Raw genomic sequence first — 21,531 nt, forward strand, 5'->3', positions numbered from 1 at the left:
GGAAGCCCACAGTGCTGGGGATAGAGCCGGGCCAGCCGCTGGTGACTTTCCTGGGGAGAAGCCGCCCTGGGTCTCCGTCCCCCGTGGCAGAGTGGGGAAACGGACCATCCCGGGGAGCCAGAGTCCCGGAGAGTGAAGAGGATGTATGTGGAGTCACGAAGACACTCAGAAATGCGGAGAATGAGGAACAAGGTCTGGAGAAGGTGAAAGTGAATCAGGGTTGGGCAGTGCAGACCGTGGGCGGCGGTGGAGAGCGGGGATGGCCCAGGAGGACTGCGGGTCGAGGGGACCAGTGGATTCTGGCGACTTCTGCCCTAGAAACCTCCCACCTCCAAAGATCACCTATTTCCTTCCACCTCTATTTGTCTCTGTAGACCACACCCACAGTGCTCGGGGCCACACCCCACAGTGCTCAGGGTCACTCCCGCATGCCCACAGCCCCGGAGCTATCACTCTGCCCAGCCCCCTCTTCATTCCCCACCAGAGCACAGGCCTTGTGCCTGGGGTGTTTTGCAGGGAATAAATGCCCCCTGCCCTGCCCAGGGACATGATTAAAGACCGGCTGGAGTGAGGGGAAAGATTAAATGCTGCAGCCTGGGGCTCAGCCTTCCGTGCTTAAGGACCCGGGCTGGATTCCTGGCAGGGTCCCCCCACCCCCCGCTCAGGTCTCCCAGGCCCAAGGAACAACGAATAGCTGAGCCCAGCATCAGACCGTTCAGCCCAGTTAGCCGAGCACCCCCAGGAGGGGCCCCCATGCCCCTGGGAGTCCCCTAGGAGATGTGTCAGGCCTGGCCAGAGAGGGCGATTCATAGGAGTCGGGGTGCAGGAGGCAGACGGCGGAGGCAGAGACCTCTCAGCCAGTTCTGGCCAGCCGCAAGGACCCCCTCTGTGGGGGTGGGTCCCCTCTTTATTCCTGCCTCAGCCCCACCCTCGGAGAGCCGCCTCCGTGCGCAGGACGTGGACCTTCACGGACATTTGTGGGACACGGCTCTCCAAGGCAAACACTCGCCACCTCCCCATCAGGATTCCTGCCTCCAGCCAGAAACGGGGCCCCCAGCCACGCCCACGCAGCGGGTGTCCACAGCCACCTCGCGTGTCCACGCGCAAAGCCACAGTGTATGTCGGGGCAGGAAGCGGCTGTTCAGGCCCTCGTGGGTCCCCACTTGCCCAAAGCTGAACTCCATCCTGGGGCCACCCGGGTCCCTCAGAGAGGAGAGCAAGAGTGACAGCAGGGCCATGCGGGGGCCCGGGCTTCAGGGTCTGACAGTGCCGAGGGGCTGGGGCCGAGGAGGGGTCTACGGTGGTGGGACCTGCCTGGGCGGCCCCAGGAACAGCGGCCTAAGGTTCCAGAGGCCGGGCCAAGCTCCATCCCTCCCTCGGCCCAGAGGTCAGGGCACCGGCCCCCAAACCAAACCAAACATGGGCTATTTTCAGCTGCTGAGCTGTGTGGAGAACACGCCGGCCCGAAATAGCTCTGTGAGTTAGCGGGTCCCAGCCCGGCCACCCCCGGCCACCCCCGGCTCTCCCAGTGAAATCACCAGGAATCAGGAGGTCGCGCCAACATTCCCGGGGCCTGTGTAAGAGATAGAGCCACGTGGGTGTCCGAGGGCTGCTGGGAGGGCGGGAAGCCGGGGCTGGGTGACAGCAGCGGGGAGAGAGAGGCGAGGGGCTGACCAGGCCCAACACAGAAAGGGAACCAGGGCCAGCAAAGGGGAAGAGCAGGGCGGGGGCGCCGGACTTGGGACCTCGGGGAGTTCCCGGAAGAGTGAGTCTGGCCTAGTCACGACCCACCTGCTAAGGGGTCAAGGAGATACTTTCCCCGCCGCCGCCGTCTGGAACTTTCCCCGGAAATCCACGACCCGACACTCACCCCTTATCTGCGGGCCTCCGGGAACCCAGGGCGCTGTTGCTTCAGAGGGACTTTTCTCGCTGGACCCCTTGGGCTTTAAAGAAGGGGTGTGGCCCCCAGAGAAGATGGGGGTGAGTGTGGGGGTTCAGGGAAAGACAACCAGTCCTTGAGAGGGCAGCAGGTGGTCTGGCCGCTCCCTGGAAGCAGGACAGGGGTCAGGGGACACCAGGTCACCCGGACACCCACCTCTGTGACAGCGTTTCAGAGCCTTTTCCCAGATACAGCGCCTTCTGACTCTTCCTGTGGCTGACCGGAGGCCCCTAGGATCATACTTTGCCCCCTCTTACGTGATTTTTACCTGAGTCCCCCTTGGGATATCCTGGAGTCTGCAGGGGCCATCCGACCCCCCATGCCCTGCCGAGAAATGCAGCTCTGGCAGCATCAGCGCCTGAAACAGGGGCCGAGTGATGGGACAGCAGGGAAGGCGCTGGCCTTGCACGCACCTGACCCAGGATCAATCCCCGGCACCCCACAGGGTCACCTGAGCCCTCCAGGTGAACCTTGAGTACAGAGCCAGGAGTTATCCCTGAGCATTTCCAGGTGTGGCCCAGAAGATCAAAAATAAAAAATAAATAAAAGGAGTCGCTTCCAGCCCCATCTCCACCAGCCGCTCTGCCTCTCGGGCACTGCAGCTTTGCTGAGCGAGTCCCGTGTCGGGTCCCAGAGCCCTGAGCCCGGGCACTGCCAGGACGCTGCCCCTCCAAGCACAGGGCTGACGCAGCCCCCGAGTACAGCCACTCACGGCCGCCCCCCAGAATAAAAACCAACGTGGGGGTTGTGCTCAACCTGATCTCTGTTCCTGTCTCGCACCCAAGGATGGGAGGCAAGGCCTGGGGGCCTCTGGGGACAGGAGACGGGGGTCTGCACAGTGCCCCCGAGTGCAGCCAGCTCCGACTCAGCGGCTCTCAGCTGCGCACGCCGACGAGAGTCTAAACGAGGCGCAGCCCCGTGGGAACATGAGTGCGGTGACTGCAACTTTCCAGGGAGGAATCTCCCTTTTCTCTGCCGCCCACCTTCCCACCTGACTCTGGGGGCCCCCGGAGAAGGGAGGGGGAACCATCCAGCTGCGGTTGCCCTTGACATCTGTTTACTGAGAAAATCCAAAACAAATATCCTGATGCTGTCACCCGCAAACCCTTCCGGGCGTTTGTGCCAGGCTCTCCAGGGCGCCCCCAGAGGACCCCTGAGCAGCCAGTGTGCGCCCCCACATTCCAGGTTCAGGCCCGCCCCTGCCCAGGAGCCTCAGCTCTCGAGACTTTCCCTCTCGGGGCCAGCCCAGATCCCGGCAGCGCACCCCACAAACCCTCCCTCCGCCCGCCCTCCCCGCGGCTGCGGCACCCAAGGCTGTTCTGCAGGAAAAGGATAAGACACAATTCTCCTGAAAATGCAAACCCTCCTGCTCAGAGACCAAACCCCCAGCCACAGCACCACGGGGAGGGTGCCTGCCTTGCACACACAGACCTGGGTCTGACCCCACAGGGTCCCCCAAGCATGGCAGGAGTGATCACTGAGCACCCTTGCTGGGTGTGGCTCCAAAACAAAAACCAAAAACCTGGGACTGGTGCGATAGTCCAGCAGGGAGGGCTCTTGCTTCACACCTGGCCCACCCAGGTTCGATCCCTGGCATCCCATAGGGTCCCCCAAGCACCTCCAGGAGAGATTCCTGAGTGCAGAGACAGGAGCAACCCTTGAGCATCGCCGGGTGTGGCCCCAGAGGAACCAAAAAAAGAAACAAGAAAAACAAACTCTGAATTCCGCAGCCCAGACGTCCCCCTGGATCCTGTCCAGCCTCTAGTCCCCCCACCGGGCACACCTGTGATCCACCCAGAGCCCTGGGCACAAAAGAGGTTCCCCTGGGGGCACCTCCAGCGTCTGGACGCTCGGGGGACTCAGTCCTGCATCACCGGAGCCTGGCAGCCAGAGGCAAAGGCAGCGTCTGTCCCAGCCACCCAGACCCAGACATGGCACGTTCCTCTGTGCCCGCGGGCTGCTGGCCAGGAGGGAGGGTGTGCCCGAGGCTGGCAAGAAAACACACAGGGCTCCTTGGCCTCTTTGAGAACTTCGAGGTGACTGTCTCTGGGGAAAGGAGGAGTCGGTCTCTGGGGGCCCTGGGGGCCACTGTCACACCAGACACTGGGCAGCTTGAGGCTCTGCCAGTGTCCAGTTGGCAACGCCATCCAGAGACAGACAGGGGAGCTGGGAGACGAGCCAGATGGAGGGAGACAGTGGCCAAGACTGGGGTGTCACATGTACACACACACACACACACACACACGTACTCACGCACGCACACGCCTTAGCAACCCACAGGGGAGGGGCGGGAGGCCCCCAGCTGCTGCACTCCACAGCCAGAAAGTGGGAGGGGCCGCCCATGAGTTCATCTACTTCCTGCCCAAATCTGCTTTAAAAGGAGGCGGCCGGGGCTCCCCGGGAACGCAGCTGCCTCTAGTTCCATGCTCAGGAGCACTGCCTGCAGAGCCCTCTCTCTCTCTGTGCAGCCCCGGTCCAGCCACCGCGGCCACCACCACATCCAGCATCCCTGCGGCGACCGCAGCTGAGCCTACACCACCAGACCCCGGAGCACCGAGACCTGAGGTAAGAGGAGGGTGGACGCTCTCCGCACACTCGGGGCCCTTGCGGGATCTCCTCCCTCCGGGGTCCTCACTCCTGCTCCCGGGGCAGACTCGGACCCTGGCAGAATCCGACCATAGTAGTGATCTCCAGGCAGTAGGGAAAGGGGTCCCCACCCCTAGGAATGGGCCTCTTCTGCCCTGTGAGACACTGCCATTCGACCCCACAGCCCCCGGGAGGGATGAGCTGAGAGGGGAGCCCCCAGGAAGACTCTGGAAGCATCCTGCAGGCTCGGGGCATTATCCTCGGGTGTCCCGGCCTCCTGGGAACGAGGAAGGTGGTACCAAGAATTTCCAAGAGACAAATTTCCAAGAGATGAAGGCTGGAGCACTAGTGCAGCTCACTGCAAAGATCTTGACCCATTTCGATCCCCAGCACCCCATAGGGTCCCCTGAGCCCACCAGGAGTGCTCCCTGAGTGCAGAGAGCCAGGCGTCGGGTCCAGCACCACCAAGTGTGGTCCAACCCTCTCCCCACAAAAAAGAAATTGTGCTGAAGACCTCAGGATGGGGGGTCAGTGGGAAGCTGGGGCTGGGGGGCAGAGGAGATGCCATTCAAGTGGCACATCCGGGTTCCATTCCTGGCACCCAAATACAAAATTTAAACCCTCTCAAGGGGGCCAAAGAGATGGTCCAGTGGTTGGGACTCATCCTTCACGTGTCCAGGAACCAGGGTTCAAATCTCATCACCACGTGGGTCCCTGAGCACTGCCAGGGAGAGCTGTGGGTCCCCTGAGCCCAGTGGGGAAACTCCCCAAAAATACACAAGATTGCCTGGGCCGGGAGGAGGAGGGCTTTGATGCAAACCCAGCGTGGTCTCCCCACGTGCCAGCACAACGTGGGGTGCCTCCCCTCCCCTGCCCCTCCCTCACGCTTCTGTTTGTGCCCCTAGGATGTTCAGTGGCCCCGTCCTCACCTGCCTGGCCCTGGGCCTGGCCCTGGCCACAGGCACAAGGAGCGACCCGGTGCGGGCAGCCCGGCTGGTCACGGACTTTGGGGTGCAGGTGTTCCAGCAGGTGGCCCAGGCCTCCCCTGACAGCAACATGGCCTTCTCCCCATACGGCGTGGCTTCCGTGCTGGCCATGCTCCAGACCACCACGGCGGGGGAGAGCCAGCGACAGATCCAGGAGGCCATGCACTTCCGGACGGAAGGTGGGACTGGGGCCCAGGAGCGGGGGCTGGGGGCACCGCCAGATACCGAGGAAATGCTGACCCGACTCGGGCCCCCCATCTCCTTCCTGCCACGCCCCTCGGCAGGCTTGATGACCTCGGCCTGCTCCCTGTCCCCTTCACCCGCCTTCTGCTTCCAGAAGGGGACCGGTAAAGCACCCAGCCCGAGGCTGCTGGAAGAATGTGCACATTCGCCCAGCCCCGCTGGACTGGAGCGTGGAACTATGTGGCCCAGTTAGCCAGAACCGGCCCCCAGAGCCCTGAACTAAAGGGGAAAGGCTCATAAAAATGGAAAACTTGGGGTGGACAGAGCAGTGAGCAGGGCATCACTGATCCCAGCACCCTGCAGGGGCCCCGAGCACCACCAGGGGCCCACTCTGAGCACAGAGCCAGGAGTAGGCTCTGCTGGGTGTGGCCCACCCACCCCCGAGGAGGAAACCGCCCTGAGCGCAGGATAGAGGCCTGAGCTTGTCGCGTCCTCTGGCCCAGCAGACAGCGGCGTGGCGCCCGCCCTGCGCCGGCTGCAGAAGCAGCTCCTGGCCCCGTGGAACAAGGACGAGTTGAGTGCCGCCAACGCCATCTTCGTGCAGCGCGACCTGCTCCTGAGCCCCGGCTTCATGCCCCACTTCTTCAAGCTGTTCCGGACCACGGTCAAGCAGGTGGACTTCTTGGAGGTGGAGAGAGCCAGGTTCATCGTGAACGACTGGGTGCAGAAACACACCAAAGGTGAGCGCACAGGCTCAGGGCCAGGGCTGCAGAGACCAGGACCCCCAGCCCAGCCTCACCCCTCCAGCCCCCTCTCCCCTGCGTCAGAAAGCCAAACACAGGGCTGGAGTGATAGCAGGAGGGCATTTGCCTGGCACGCGGCCAAGACAGGTTTGATCCCCGGCATCACATATGGTCCCCAGAACACTGCCAGGAGTAATTCCTGGGTGCAGAGTCAGGAGTAACCACTGAGTGTCGCCAGGTGAGACCCCCTCCAATCAAGGCCAAAAAAAAAAAAAGGCCAAACACTTTCAGAATCCTCAAACCCACCCTGAAGGAGCCCCTAAAAGCCGCCAGGCCACAGGGTAACCCCTTCTACAGCCTCAGGGAGCAAAAGGGGAAAAAACTGGTTTTGGGGTCCCATTAGGGTCTCAGGACCAAGTCAAGGGGTGACCAAGCCTGATACTTACCATCTGAGGGAGACAGAACAGTCTTAGAAGGGCCAGAGAGACAATTCAGCATTTAGGCGCCAGCCTTGCACGCAGCCGACTAGGGTTCCATCCCCGGCATCCCACAGGGTCCCTCAAGCACGGCCAGAAGTGAGTCCTGAGCACAGAGCCAGGAGTCAGCCCTGAGCACAGCTGGTCATAGACCCTCCCTGCAAAACAAACAAACAAAACTACACTAAAATCCAGACTAGAAGCTGCTAGAAGCTGCCAGAAGGGCGCCCAGCCCCACCGTCTGCCCAGGGCCCTGAGCACCCGCCCCTCCCCACCCCCAGGCATGATCACGGACCTGCTGAGCACAGATGCCCTGGACCCGCTGACTCGGCTGGTGCTGGTGAATGCGCTGTACTTCAACGGCCAGTGGACGCTGCCCTTCCCGCCGTCGGCCACCCACCACCGCCTCTTCCACAGGAGTGACGGCAGCAGCTTCTCGGTGCCCATGATGGCGCAGACCAACAAATTCAACTACAGTGAGTGCCACCCGCCCGCGCTGCCGGGGAGAACCAACCCTGGCACGATGCCCGAAGTGACTCCCGTGCAGGAGGAAGCTGAAACACAGAAACCTCCGGGCCTCCCTCTGCCCCCCTGACCCCTCCCCGTCCCGCCCGGGGCCTCCGAAGTTCCTGGCAGGATTCCCCCGGGAGTGTGGAAGTTGGAAGCTGAGATTAAGGAGTTGCGTGGCAGGGCGGGTGTCGGGGGTTCGGGGGGCAGGAGTGTGGAGGAAAGGAGGCCCCCCAAGGTCGAGGCGCCCCAGCGATAGGACAGCAGTGGAGGGGGCCCGCTGGTCTTGCAGCTAGCCAAGATGGATTCCATCCCCAGCATCCCCGAGGGTCCCCCGAGTCCTGCCAGAAGTGATCTCTGAGCTCAGAGCCAGGAATCAGCCCTGAGCACTGTCAGGTGGGGCCCCCACACCAAAGAAAAGGTAGAGAACCAGCTCTCGGCACGGCGGCACGGCAAGGGCATAGGAATATGCCAGAGAGCTGGGGAGTCTCCGCGGGGGCGAGGCCAGGGTGAGGAGCCCGCTGCTCCAAGGCGTCCGTGTCCCTGCAGCCGAGTGCACCACCCCTGACGGCGACATCTACGACATCGTGGAGCTGCCCTACCACGGAGGCACCATCAGCATGTTCATCGCCGCGCCCTACCGGAAGGAGGTGCCCCTGTCCGCCATCACCGACATCCTCGACACCGAGCTCGTGAGCCAGTGGAAAGGGAACATGACCAAGGTCGTGCGCCTGCTCGTGCTGCCCAAGTGAGTGCCCATCCGCCCCCCGGGCAGCTCCCCGCCTAACAGGGGCAGCAGGGTGGGCGCCACTGCCCACCCCCACGGGGCTTACCAGCCTGATGGTGGCGCAGGGTGGGTGCCACTGCCCAACCCCCGGGGTTTCCAGCCCGATGGTGGTGGCAGGCTGGCGGGAAATAGACAAGCATGGGTTTGATTAAGCCGCCGCCTCCGTCCTGCTTCTGCTGGAGGGCGGGGGGTGGGGGTGCAGGACCTGTGCCCCATCTGGCCTCACACCACTCACAGGACCCCCAGAGCAAGGATGGAGGCAGGGCAGAGAGGGTGGCTCCGCCTGCCCCTCTCCAGAAGGCCCCGCCCCTGCCCCATAAACACCGAGAAGGGCTCTCAGCTGCGGCTCTCACCATCTCTGCAGGAGCCAAGGGGGCTGGGCTGGGCAGTGAAAGAATCATCCAGAAGCTGTGGCCATGTCCCCCTCGCCCCCCCGCCCAGCCTTCCTGTTGCCCAACTCTGGAGGGTGGAGATTTGAGTGGGTTCTGCCTCTCTCCCAAATCAAGCCCATGAGCCCATGAGTCACCTGCTGGTGGGAGGCAGTGACCCCCACCCCGCAGCCCCGTCGGCTCCTCCCTGGGGCCCGCACTCGGCAGCACACCTCCAGCCTAGATGCTCCTCCGGCCGCCCGCAGGAGAACCTGTCCTTGCTCCCTCCTGCAGCCAGACTGGCTCTTCCTATAGGTGCAGAAACGCTGCTGGGCTGAGGACAGTCATTAGCCACAGGCTGAGGAGGCCCAGAGCAGCAGGGGGCGAGGGCGGAGTCAGGTGCCCCCACAGGGGGTGGGCAAGGAGCAGCTCCCCACAGCCTCTCCCTTCATTAGTCACAGGCTGAGGAGGCCCAGAGCAGCAGGGGGCGAGGGCGGAGTCAGGTGCCCCCACAGGGGGTGGGCGAGGAGCAGCTCCCCACAGCCTCTCCCTGCCGCCACCGCCACAGGTTCTCGCTGGAGAGTGAAATCGACCTGCGGCGGCCGCTGGAGGACCTGGGCGTGAGCGACGTGTTCAGCCCCAGCCGGGCGGACTTCAGGAGCCTCTCAGGTGAGGCCACCCCCTTGCTGGCTTCTCCCGGCGGACAGGGTGAGGGGCACCTGGGGACCTGCCCTGTGCAGCTGTGACTCAGGGGTCTGGGATCCCTCATTTCAGACCAAGAACCACTCTACGTGTCCCAAGCGCTACAGAAGGTGAAGATCAAGGTGGACGAGAGCGGCACGGTGGCCTCTTCCTCCACTGGTGAGTCCTGGCCTGGGGTGCCAAGTGACCCTGGGGACGCCGAGGCCCCACCTGGTCCCACCGCTAACACACACCTGTCCCTTCCAGCTGTGGTCATCTCAGCCCGCATGGCCCCCGAGGAGATCATCATGGACAGGCCCTTCCTCTTCGTGGTACGACACAACCCCACAGGTGAGAGCTGGGCGTGCGTCCACCTTCCAGCCCCAGGCTGGACTCCAGCCAGACAGGTGCACACACATGCATATACATACACATGTTTGCGCACATACATACATGTACATGCATGTGTGCATATACATACACATGTGCAGGCACACATGTGCACACATGCAGATATACCCCACACACATATGCATACACACACATAGAGACTGGACCCCCCCAGGATCCCCCCACTGAATCTCAGAAGCTGCCAGGACCCCCATCTCACACATTGCCCACACTCAGCCCCATTCACCCCATTCAACGAGGCAGTTCCACCCGTGCTCACCTCTTGTCTCTGTCCTCAGGAACGATCCTTTTCATGGGCCAAGTGATGGAGCCCTGAGTGCGGGCAGGTGGCGGCCAGGTGGGACACAACTGGACAAGGACCTGCGAGGAAGCACGTCTGGAGTGTGACATCTCTGCTGGATTCATCTTTCCAGAGAAAGAAAAGACATTTGCTTTTTTTTTTTTTTTTTTTGAACTGATAACTCACCCAGACCTCAGCCTCTCCCAGGAGGACATGAGCAAATGTCCAAGGAAGTCCTGGGGGCACCTCTGAGGGCCCCCCTGAAGGCAGAGCCCCCACCTACTGCAGACTTAAAGAAGCGCCCGCACAGGCTCCAGCCCGGCGTGGGGTGCTCGGGGCCAACCTTCAGAGGCCTTGGCAGGGCGGCCTTCGAGGCTCCCGGAGCTCCTGGGGCTGGGGGGAGGATTTGCGTTCCGGTCACGTTGCCATCACTGGAGCACTGTCTGCTCGGCCGAGGCTGGCTGCTGGCCAAGGGCCAGGCGCAAGCCACCCTTTGGGCTCAGAAGCCGAGTGGGCTCAGGGCGCCCGCCCGCCCGCCCGCCCGCCCCAGGGCTGGGTGCGTTCCTGATCCTGAGTGTCGGGGAATTGTTTACTCCCAGAAGCGGATTTCTGCTTCCCACAAACTTGATTTTGCAGGAAGGCGGGCAGGCTGTGTGTGCTGGGCTCTCAGCCCCGGCTGGGGAGGGGATGCGGGGGGGCACGCTTGAATATTTATCACATGCTTCTGCTCGTGTGCTTGCCAGAGACGGTGCTCGGGGGTGGGGGGCTGAGGGTCCACTGTACACTCGCTTCTAGACCCCTTGGAGGTGTCTGGCCCGGAGCCTGCTTGCCCACTGCCAGACCCAGGGGGCACGCGGGAGTGACGGCACCACACCGCCACCTGGTGGCCACTCAGAGCTTCCCGCCCTGGCTCCCGGCCTGGCCCTGGCCTGGCCAGCCTCTCTCTCCCCTTGACTGGACCCAAAGGAAGTGGTGGGTGCGAGGGACCCAAGTGAGGCCAGTCAGAGGCTTCAGAAGTTTCCGATCTATTTAGGAGCACAAGTGGGAGATCTGCCCGACCCAGCAGGACAGAACTTTCCCCAATTACAGGGTGACTCAGCTCGCTGGTGACTCACGCCCGTGAGTCATTTCCGGCTGCTGTGTGGAGCCCAGACACGTGAGAGGGAGACAATGAGAGTGAGGAGAGGGACAGTGGCGGGCTCGGTGACCCGGACGAGATCACCTTTGCCAACGGCGACCAGCCGGCGGCAGCCCAGGGCTGATTCTACCACCGCCTGCCTGGCCCAGCGGCCAGAGGAAGATCACCCCAGGAAGACTCCCCGAGGGAGGGGCCCCAACCCCTGGTTCTGGTCCGGCTCAGTTCCCCTTTGTTCGTCATGCACTGGACAGTGTCGGTGGCCACAGGCTGCCCTCACGAAACGCCCCCCCCAAATGTGAGCACCCGAGTTCTTGAGTGACGTGTGATGGAATGTGCCTTTTTCACTTTTGATATTTAAATGACTAAAAAAAAAATGGTTTTATTTTTTAAAAAAAAGGACTATTAATATAAATCAATAAAAGCATAAGCCTACACTGTCCCAGTGACTGGACTTTCTGTGTTTGTCATATAGATGAATCAAAACTGGGGTCTTGAGGGAGGAAGGATCCTTGGAACCCCCCAGTCCCTGTCCCCGGCTGCCGTCACAGAGCTGGGGTAACAGCCCACGCCAGCTCTGAGAGCAGATTCCAGGAACACGATGCAGGTGGGGGGCTTCTTCCTGGGCCTGATCCTCTGAAAAGAGGGGTGGGGCCAGAGTGACAGCACAGTGGGAGGGCACTTGCCTTGCAGGTTTGATCCCTGGCATCCCACAGGGCCCCCTGAGCCCTGCCAGGAGTGATCCCTGGGCACAGAGTCAGGAGTCAGCCCTGAGCACTGCCGGGTGTGGCCCAAGGAGCAAAAGAAACAGGGGAGAGTCTCCCCCAAACTCCTGCCAGCCCCTGGGCAGAGCTGCCCCCCTGGCTCCTGGCATGGCCTCCCCATATCTGTGCCAGGTGGTGTGCCCCAGGCTCTGCACTCACACTGGGGTGCCACCGTCCTTCCTGTGCCTTAGATACCCCCTGGGCACTCTGGCGACAAGACTCCTTTTCTCCAGACCCTTTATAGCTTCCTTAAAATTTCCCCTGAAAAGCCCTTTTTATTCTTTCTCTACTTGGAAGGCCCCTGCCAAAGACTGCCCCCCCCCCAATTCCTTTCTGCTCAGACCTTCAAAATCAATTTTTTTCTTTCTTTTTTTAATTTTTTTTTTCTTTTTGGATCCACCTGGCAATGCTCAGGGATTCTTCCTGGCTCTGCACTCAGGAATCACTCCTGGCACTGCTCAGGGGACCCTATGGGATGCCAGGGATCGAACCCAGGTAGGCTGCGTGCAAAGCAAACGCCCTACCCACTGTGCTATCGCTCCAGTCCCCTCCCCCTCTTTCTTTTTCTTTCTTCTTTCCTTCCTCCTTCCCTCCCTTCCTCCCTCCCTTCTTTCTTCCCTTCCTTCCTTTCACTCTCTTTCTCTCCCCCCGCCCCACAGCACTGCTCAGGGTTACTCCTGGCACATGCAAACCAAGTGTTTTACCTACTGTATTATCTCTCTGGCCCCCAGAACATTTCCAGCAATTACAAAAGTACCAAGAAGTGACTGTCTGAGTCCCTGGAGCCGCCCAGCCCTGGAAGCAGGACAAAGGGCCCTGAGACTCAGCGTTGGCCTGACAGCATTTGCACTCATGAGGTCCAACCCCCAGTATCCCATGTGTGTCCAGTCTGGCATGTGTAAGCACCGCAGGGCAGTGTTGGGTGAGCCCCTCAGCTAAAGTACTGAGGGCACCGAGGCCAGGCAGGGCCACCTGGATAACCCAAACTTGAGTGCCAGCGTGAAGACACTTACTGCACCCACCCCCGCCCCCACAGCACGTGTGCAAGCTCATGTCTGAAGGAGGGCAAACCACGGGAAGCCCCCCGCTAAAACCGAGGGAGGGGCTGAAGTGACAGCACAGCGGGGAGGGTGCTGACCTCGCATGCAGCAGACAGACCCGAGCTCGATCCCCAGCATCCCAGAGGGCCCCCCGAGCACCCCCAGAGTGATCCCTGAGAGCCCCTGAGCACTGCTAAATGTAGCCCCAAAACCAAAATGAGAAAAAAAGAAAGAGGGAATGAAATAGCACCCCCAGCCCACAGGGGTTCTTGGATACTTTGCTAAGTGCTCAAAAGCATCCTCCAGATTCTCTCCCTGTGCACAAAGATGGTCATTGTTGGTGGAGCGGGCGGCTGTGGCGTCACGTCATGACTCAGCCCGCACAGCACACCTGCCCGGCTCTGGCTCCAGCTGCATCTGCGGGCGGCGGGCATGGGGGGCCCTGGGGTGGGGGCACACGATTCTAAATCTGGAACCTCTGTGATGGACTCTGGGCCTTCCCGGCTTCCTGCTACAGTCCTGGTCACTGTTCTCCACACCGAGCGTGCCACCCTGGCCTGCCTGTCCCCACACACAGACGCTGGTGACCCCGGAACAGAGTGCCCTGGGAACCCCCAGATGGGACCCCACTAGCCTGAAATGACAGAGAGCCGCTGACGGGCTCATAGGCCTGGTCAGAAACTCGTGGTCACCACTGCCCACACAGACTGAGCCCCAAATACAGTTGGGGTTCACACCCGGAACCGGGGGAGGCTCTGCTCACCCCCTACCTTCTCCCAGCACCCAATTTCCCAGAGTGAGGTGGGAGAGGCTGCTCAGGCCTCTGCCCCCCCCCATCATTTGCCATGCCCCCCTTCCTCTGCTCCCTCGGAGCTGCCCAGTGCATTCCTGGGGCTAGGTGGGGACTCAGCCTTCCTGCTGACACTACTCTCTTTTATTTATTTATTTATTTATTTATTTAGTTTCCTTTTGGGGTCACACCCAGCATTGCACAGGGGTTACTTCTGACTCTGCACTCAGGAATTACTCCTGGCGGTGCTCCGGGGACCATATGGGATGCTGGGAATCGAACCCAGGTCGGCTGCATGCAAGGCAAACGCCCTGCCGCTGTGCTATTGCTCCAGCCCCTTTTCTTTATTTATTGGGGATGCACCACACCCAGTGACGCTCGGGGATCACTCCCAGTGGACTTGTGAGACCCTATGGAGTGCCGGGAACTGAACCTGGGTCGGCCGCACACAAGGCCCACTGGCCATTCTCTCCAGCCCTGCTTCTGCTCTAGATGGGTTTCCTCAAGGCTTCTCTTCTCCCCAACACTGATGTACTAAGAGGACCCTACACCCCCGCCACAGCCTGAGCCAGGACCAGAGGGCCTGGGAGGAAGGAAGAGGGCAGGAAAGCACTGTCCCTCTGTTGGCTCAGAGGACTGCTCCCGTCCCCCAGCTGCTCCCATCCCCCCACCTTCTCCACATCCCAAGCTGTTCCCATCCCCCACCTGCTCCCATCCCCCCACCTGCTCCCCCTGTCCCCCAGCTGCTCCCCATGCCCCCACCTTCGCCCTGTCCCCCCTTCTCCCCGTCCCCCCAGCTGCTCCTACCCCTGCCCCCTCTCCTTTCTCCCTTGGCTTCTCAGACAGGCAGCTGGCAGGGACTGGGGGACAGACTCTTGGCTGGCTCAGGTTAGAGCTGCGCCACCGAGATGTGGCCTGGCGCGCGAAACGCACCAACCCCCGGGCCACAGCATGAGGACAGCAGGTTAGGCATTTGCTTTGCACACGGCCGACTGAGTTCGGTCCCCAGCATCTCAGATGGTGCCCTGAGTCCACCAGGCGTGATTCCAGCGCACAGAGCCAGGAGTAACTCCTGAGCACTGCTGGATGGGGCCCAAAAAACAAAAACAAGGGGCCGGAGTGATAGGACAGCAGGGAGGATGCTGGCCTTGCACATGGCCAACCGGATTCGACCCTCGACATTCCCAACCAACACCAGGAATAATTGCCAAATACAGTCAGGATGGAGCCCTGAGCATCACCACGTGTGGCCCCAAACCAAAACAAAACACCCATCCCCCCAAAAACCCACAAAATGCTTCTACACTCACCTCTGGGGGCTGGCACTCCAGCTTTCCTCCTCCTACTGCAGACCCCATGGTCCCTCCCCCTACCCAAGATGTACCCCCAGCCCTGCCTTTACCTGCTCTGCCTCCTCTCCTGCCTTCATACCTGCCCAGGATAATGCTCTTCCCTTTCCCTTCCCTGTGGTTGCCATGGTGATGACCCAGGGTCACACACACTTAGCTGCTTGCAGAGTCCACACCATCAGCTGTGGTGTCCAAGGTCACAGACAGCCCAGAGGGACAGGCTCAGCACGCAGGCAGCCCCCGGGGACCTAACTCGGCCTCCACTCGCCGAGCGGGCGCTTTTGCCAGAGTCATCCTGGAGCACAGTGACAGAGGAACAATGACCCACAGTAAAACGGGCTTGGAACGGAAGCCCTGTGAATGTGGCCTCCTCCTCCCTCTCCCTCTCCTCCCTTCTCTCTCTGCTGTCATCACTGCAATGACCTGGGGAGGGTGGAGCTGCCCATTAGGTTGGGTGGCAGAAGTCACGAATGCAGTGCCACTGGAATCGCATTCGGGCACCTGGGGCAGTCCCGGGCATCAAACTCAATCCCGGTCTCTCCCCTGTAGGCAAATGCTCTACCTCTGAGCCATTCCCAGAGGCCTCAAAATTCCTGCTTTTAATGGTGTGTTTTCAGACCCCAGCTGGCAACATGAGAGGCCAGCAAGCAAACCCACGGGGAAGCGGGGGGCCTTTCCTCCTCTCCTGCACCTTTTGGTCTCCTAGGGGCCGGGCTGGGGGCCGGAGGCAACCACCGAGGATCCAGAGCCCGGTGCTGTGATCTCCTTATACCCCGAAAGACGTGCCCAATTCCAGGCACTAAACTAGGCCCTGAGGAGCCCATTCCTCACCCGCAACCGATTTGCTCAGAAATTCAAAAAAGAGCAAAAAGAAACTGAAAGGGCCTCTCGACCGCCCCCCCCCCCCCCATCCTGCACCTCGCCCATGAAGCCTCCAGAAGCGCAAACTCTCCTTCATCCCAAAGCACACAGCCCCGACGCACTGCAAAGGTGCAGAAGAAAAGAACGTTCCAGCAGCTCTGGCCTCGGGACCACCAGGGGCGCTTGCCCAGGACGTGCTCCATTTACCGACCCCCTGCTCTGCTGGGATATTTTCAGGACAAAGCGAGCGCGGGGCCCTGCTGGGCCCAGCCTGGCCCTGCTCTGGCCTTTCCACGCCTTTCTTCTTCCCTCTGCCTCTGAGTGTTTTCCCCCTCTGCCTCTTCAGAGAAGAAGCGCCAGCCCGCCCTGCCCCGGCTGTGGCACTGCACGCGCCTTCCTAGTAAACCTCAGTCACCGGCGCGAGTCTCTGCCCGTGCGCCAAGCCTCCAGTTCCCTCCACCGTGAAGACAGTCTATCCGAGTGATTTATCAAGGAGACACCATCTGCTTTCCAAGCCGACGGGGGCAGCAAGTGTCGCTCCCAACAGGCAGAGGGGCCCGTGGGAGAGAGAAGCCGGGGTGAAGGCGCTGGCCTGGCATGTTGGCACCCCCGTGTTGATCCCTGGCATCACACAGGGTCCCCTGAGCACTACCAGGAGTCACTTCTGAGCACAGAGCCAGGAACAGCCCTTGAGCACTCCTGTGTGGGTGATAAAAGAAAGTCACGCTCGCTGTGTTCCGAATGGGGTGACTTAGTGGGGAGCCAAGGTCCCGGGAAGGCGTGGCTTTCTCCTGGCCACCAGGGGGCGCTGTGGCTCCAGTGGCCAGAGAGCCTGGGGGAGCCCAGGACCCGTGGCCCCAACATCTGGCCCACTCTGAAGGCCAGGCCAAGCCCAGATGCTCAAGCTTGACTTTATGCTGGGGCCCCAGGGCCCTATACTTGTCAGCTCCTGTCAAGTGCTGCAGATGAGGCTGCGGCCAGCAGAGACGCCACGCGGGCAGGGCCGACGCTGACACCCAGGGCGGCTGTGCCACGTGTCCATCCATGCCGAGCCGCCTGCACGGCGGGTCCCCGCAGGCACCCCCGTCCTGCCAGGTGTGTGGGGGGGGCGGGGGGGGGGGCTGTGCCGCGTGCCTGGTGGCGTGACAGTGACGTTCGCCCGAGGACACAGCCCCAGTGACGCAGCCCTCGGAACGGGCCCCTGTCATTAAGTGACGCACGACTGTATAGTCTGGAGTATAAGGGGCTCATCAGGAGCGGCTGCTTGATTGAGACTCAAGAGTGAGTAAGCCCAGGGGGAGGGGGGCGTGGGAAGAGAATGGAAGGCCTGCAGGAAACTCGGAACAGCGTCACCGGGAGGGACAGCCCGGAGCAAGGTGGCAGGAGGGAGAGGGACGCAGGAGGACGCTTTTCGGAAGGCCCTTCCCTTCCTGTCGGAGGGCCCCTCTCTCCCCGGGTACCACCTGGTGCGGCCGGGCAAGACTCACCCACAGCACCTGAGAGACGGGACAGAGGCTGAGGCGTCTGCGCACGGCCGACATCCTCACACCGTCTCCCGGCATGGCCAGGGCTGATGTTTGGACAACCCCGAGGGCCCTGGCAGAGTCAGCGGCCCAGGGAAAGGCAGGGACCTGGGCCATAGCAGGAGGGAGGAAGGAACCTGTTCGGGTGATGGAGTATGAGGTGACAGAGGAATGTTCAAATGGAGAGTCGTTTCTTTATTCATCCAGTAAAGGCCCGGGACATGCCAGAATCAGGCCCTGGGTGGACGAAAGCAGCAAAGGAAGAACCATGTGTGGTTCTCGAGCACAGCAGATGAAACGTGCAGTATTCAACTCTGGACTCAAGGCTGCCCATTAGGGGCTGAGAGAGAGCAGAGGGGCCAGTCTGTCGCCCAGCCCCACACGGTCACTTAAGATCACCCCCAGCACAGAGCTGTGTGTAGCCCCAGTGCCCCTCCCCCGATGTATCAGGGACTCGAGAGATGGGACAGAGGTTGAGGCGTTGGCTATGGCTGACCCCCGTTCCATCCCCAGCACCACAGTCCCCCAGCACTGTCAGGAGAGACCCCTGAGCACCAGTGGGCATGGCCAAGGCCCTCCAAACTGAGCACATTTTGCGTGAGAAGAAAGACGACACGGGGGCTGGAGCGATAGCACAGCGGGGAGGGCGTTTGCCTTGCATACAGCCAAGCTGGTTCGATTCCCAGCATCATATAGGGCCCCCTGAGCACCACCAGGAGTAACTCCTGAGTGTGGAGCCAGGAGTAATCCTGAGCATCGCCGGGTGTGACCCGAAAAGAAAAAACAAAAAGACAACAGGTCCAACACTTGCATACAGATGATGACTCTGTGTGAGTGAGTGTGAGTGTGTGTGTGTGTGTGTGTGTGTGTGTGTGTGTGGTGGTGGTGGTGGGATTGAAGCCAGAGCCCTGCGCAAGCAGGTGGGGGCTCTAGCCCCAAGCCACGGCCACCTCCCTGCCGCCTCCCCTCCGTGCCTCCAGGTGCAAAGCAGAGGGAGCCCCAAGCCTGAGCTCCATGCGGGCACTCTAGAATGCAGGCAGAAGAGACGCTCCACCAGGGCTCCCTGTCCATCCACCCCCGCAGAGGACAAGGCGTGTGACCCCTCTGGTCTCCCACCAGAAACCAGCTTCTGGTAATAGAGGTGCAAAAGGGAAGTGGGCAGCTCCGGGCATTGTCCCGGCACAGAGCCCCCCATCTCTGGACACAAGGTGCAGCTCCTCCGAGGAGTCGGGCAGCTGACTGGGCCGCCCCCCAACCCCCTCCCCAGGGCAATGACCAGGCAGGTGTGGAGACAGGGCACATCCAGGTGACATGCTCAGGCTAGGGAAGTCAGAACAAGTGACGATGGGAGGTTCCCAGCGCAGCCTGGCTGGCGCTCTCCCCCGAACGCATCAGGTGGGGATCCCTGCTTGGAAAGGGGTGAAAAAGAAACTAATCAAACCATCGGGACTCTGGGGGACAGCAGAGATGATTCCAACAGCCCCGTTCAAAGAGGGGGAAATGGTTTAAGACAAGAACCAGCCTGCACCATCAGAGAACCGGAATTCTTTGTTGCTGTTTTATTTGGGGGCCACACCCAGTGGTGCTCAGGGCTGACTCCTGGCTCTGCACTCAGGGATCACTCCTGGCAGGGGTTCAGGGGACCATATGGGGTGCTGGAGATCGAACCTGGGTCAGCCTTGGGCAAAGCAAGTTCACTCCCCGCAGTGCTACGAGCCGGCCCTTCTCTTGCACTTGTGCCAACAGGGCCCCCGGCCTCCAGACTCACTTGGTTCGTCTTCCACCTGCTCTAGTGAGAAGCATTTTGCTGCCAGGGACGCCGTGGCACCTCCTCCATGGGTCCCCTCCCTTCATTTCAAGGTGCCAATACCACCTCCAGAGGGCCTTCCGTCTCGCCGGCCTGTGTCCTCAAGATTCCCCCCTTACTCCCCCAACATCAATTTTTATTTTTTTGAATTTTTACTTTTTTGGCCACACCGAGGGGGTGCTCAGGGTATACTCCTGGCTCTGTGCTCAAGGATCATGCCGAGCGGGGCTCAGGGGACCTACTGGGGATTGGAGATCAAATCTGGGTCTGCTTCGTTCAAGGCCAGCGTCCCCTCTGTACTGTCACTCTGGTCCAGGAGATGAACTTCACTTGTTTTGTTTGTCTTGGTCTTTGGACTGCATTCAGTGGGTGCTCAGGGCTTACTCCTAGCTCAGGGGTCACTCCTGGTGGGCTCGGGAGACCCTATGTGGTACTGGGGATCAAACCCGGGTCGGCCACACACCAGGCGAGTTGCCTCCCACTGTACAACGGCTCCAGCCCCACAGAGGCGGTTTCTTAAAGCTGTTGTTCTGGTTCAGCTCTCAGGCCGCCATAAGGACCCCCGCACCGTGGCAACTCTGAGCTCCTGAGGCCGCGCCAGGGCCAGCTCGGGCTGCCTGTCCGTCACTCACAGCAGTGAACAGACCCCTCTTTCAAACCACTGGAAGTCTGATTCTATGCGAGCAAACCCCCATACTTCAAACAATCCTCTCACAAATCCTATCTTTTCTGCAGCGAGAAAAAGCGCCTGGGGTGGGAATCCTAGTCAGCGTGTGAGTGGGCTTCCAGCGAGGGCCCAGAAGCTTATGAAACTCCTTAGGCTGTAGAGGCCAGTATGACAGTCCAGCGGGCAGGGTGTTTGCCTTGCACACGGCTGGCCTGGGTTCAATCCCTGACACCCCACAGAGTCCCCCAGGCTCACCAGGAATGACCACTGATTTCAGAGCCAGGAGGAAGACCTAAGCACCATCAAGTGTGACCCCCAAACAACAACAAAGGGGCTGGAGTGATAGCACAGCAGGTAGGGCGTTTGCCTTGCATGCGGCCTACCCAGGTTTGAATCCCAGCATCCCATATGGTCTCCTGAGCACCACCAGGGGTGATTCCTGAGTGCATGAGCCAGGAGTGACCCCTGTGCATTGCCGGGTGTGACCCAAAAGCAAAAAAACAAAAAACAAAAAACAAACAAAAAAAAACAACGACAAAAACAAAAATTCCTTGGGCTGTTGACTTCCTCTCTGACTTTCCCTCAAGGCCAATCAGTCATTCCAGGGAGAGAGGGTGACGTACCCCTCAGTGCTCAGGGTGACCCCCTGGCTCTGTGCTCAGGAATCCCTGGTGGAGCTTAGATTAATCCTGGGTGAGGACCGTGCCCCTCCCCGCTGCTCTCTCTCCAGCCTCAGGCCTCATTTACTTTTATTTTGTTCCACGGCCAGCACTTGGGAGCTTCTACCAGTCCAGAGCACAAGGGCCACTGTTGATGCTGGACAAGGGACCACGCGGTGCCAGAGATCCAGCTGGGGCCTCCTGCATGCAAAGCATGACCCTGGCAGCACGAGGCTCTCCAACCCCGTCACTGGATCCCTGTTCCTCCCCCTTCGGAACCCCTCCACCTCCATTACGCTAGTCCTTCCTGGACACAATATTCCCTCTTCTCACTCCCTAATAACTGGCATTCCTTAAAATAATACCAAGAGGGACAGGAAATGACTCAGGGCTCAGAGGCACACGCCTGGACCAAGTTCGATTCCTGGCACCTCTCGCCCCCAGTGCCAACCTCAGTTATGTCATTAGCGTCTGAGTGGGCAGCGCTGATTTGCTGGATCTGAGCAATGAACCTTCCAGCCCGGGATCACCAAGATTGCCGGAAGTGGATCACAGCGCCCTCGTCCCCGACACTGCCTGGGAAGCCAGCAAGCAAAAAACTAGCAGCTACCATCTGCCATGGGCAAGGAGTGAAAAGCAAATGCCCAAGAAAGAGATCAGGAGACAGCTGAAGTGGCTGAGTAAAGGCTTTTCCACAGGGGGCCCTCGAGTTGATCCCCAACACTTCCAGGAGTGACCTCTACGCTCAGAGCCAGGAGTTGCTCCTGAGCACCGCTGCATGGCAGGGGAAGAGGACTGTCAATGTCACTGTCATCCCGTTGCTCATCAATTTGCTTCAGCGGGCACCAGTAACGTCTCCACTATAAGACTTGTTGTTACTGTTTTTGGCATATTGAATACGCCACGGGTAGCTTGCCAGGCTCTGCCATGAGAGCGAGACACTCTTGGTAGCTTGCCGGGCTCTCCGAGAGGGGCGGAGGAATCGAACG

General features: G+C 60.7%; 1 protein-coding gene and 1 long non-coding RNA gene across 2 annotated transcripts; one reads left to right on the plus strand and one right to left on the minus strand.

Annotated features, from left to right (window-relative positions):
• Nucleotides 1–4,112: 4,112 nt before the first annotated feature.
• SERPINE1 (serpin family E member 1) lies at nucleotides 4,113–11,524 on the plus strand. The gene is made up of 9 exons (XM_004620864.2): nucleotides 4,113–4,504; nucleotides 5,431–5,690; nucleotides 6,201–6,434; nucleotides 7,195–7,389; nucleotides 7,970–8,168; nucleotides 9,144–9,244; nucleotides 9,350–9,436; nucleotides 9,524–9,607; nucleotides 9,946–11,524. Exons 2-9 carry the CDS (start codon nucleotides 5,432–5,434, stop codon nucleotides 9,981–9,983), a joined length of 1,197 nt encoding a protein of 398 aa, XP_004620921.2. The 5' UTR covers nucleotides 4,113–4,504; nucleotide 5,431; the 3' UTR covers nucleotides 9,984–11,524.
• LOC129404215 (uncharacterized) lies at nucleotides 6,332–7,326 on the minus strand. The gene is made up of 3 exons (XR_008629767.1): nucleotides 7,209–7,326; nucleotides 6,884–7,071; nucleotides 6,332–6,411 (listed from the first exon to the last, which is right to left on the minus strand). It is a non-coding gene; the product is annotated as an uncharacterized LOC129404215 (long non-coding RNA).
• Nucleotides 11,525–21,531: the final 10,007 nt, after the last annotated feature.

Source organism: Sorex araneus, chromosome 4 (genome assembly GCF_027595985.1).
Source record: "Sorex araneus isolate mSorAra2 chromosome 4, mSorAra2.pri, whole genome shotgun sequence".
NCBI lineage: Eukaryota > Metazoa > Chordata > Mammalia > Eulipotyphla > Soricidae > Sorex > Sorex araneus.

Excerpts from the sequence above, each read along its gene's own strand:
- SERPINE1 (XM_004620864.2), top strand. The coding sequence starts at position 5,432 with ATGTTCAGTGGCCCCGTCCTCACCTGCCTGGCCCTGGGCCTGGCCCTG. Across the intron at positions 9,245-9,349 it reads GGACTTCAGGAGCCTCTCAG|ACCAAGAACCACTCTACGTG; the intron begins GTGAGGCCACCC and ends CCCTCATTTCAG. Across the intron at positions 9,608-9,945 it reads GGTACGACACAACCCCACAG|GAACGATCCTTTTCATGGGC; the intron begins GTGAGAGCTGGG and ends CTCTGTCCTCAG.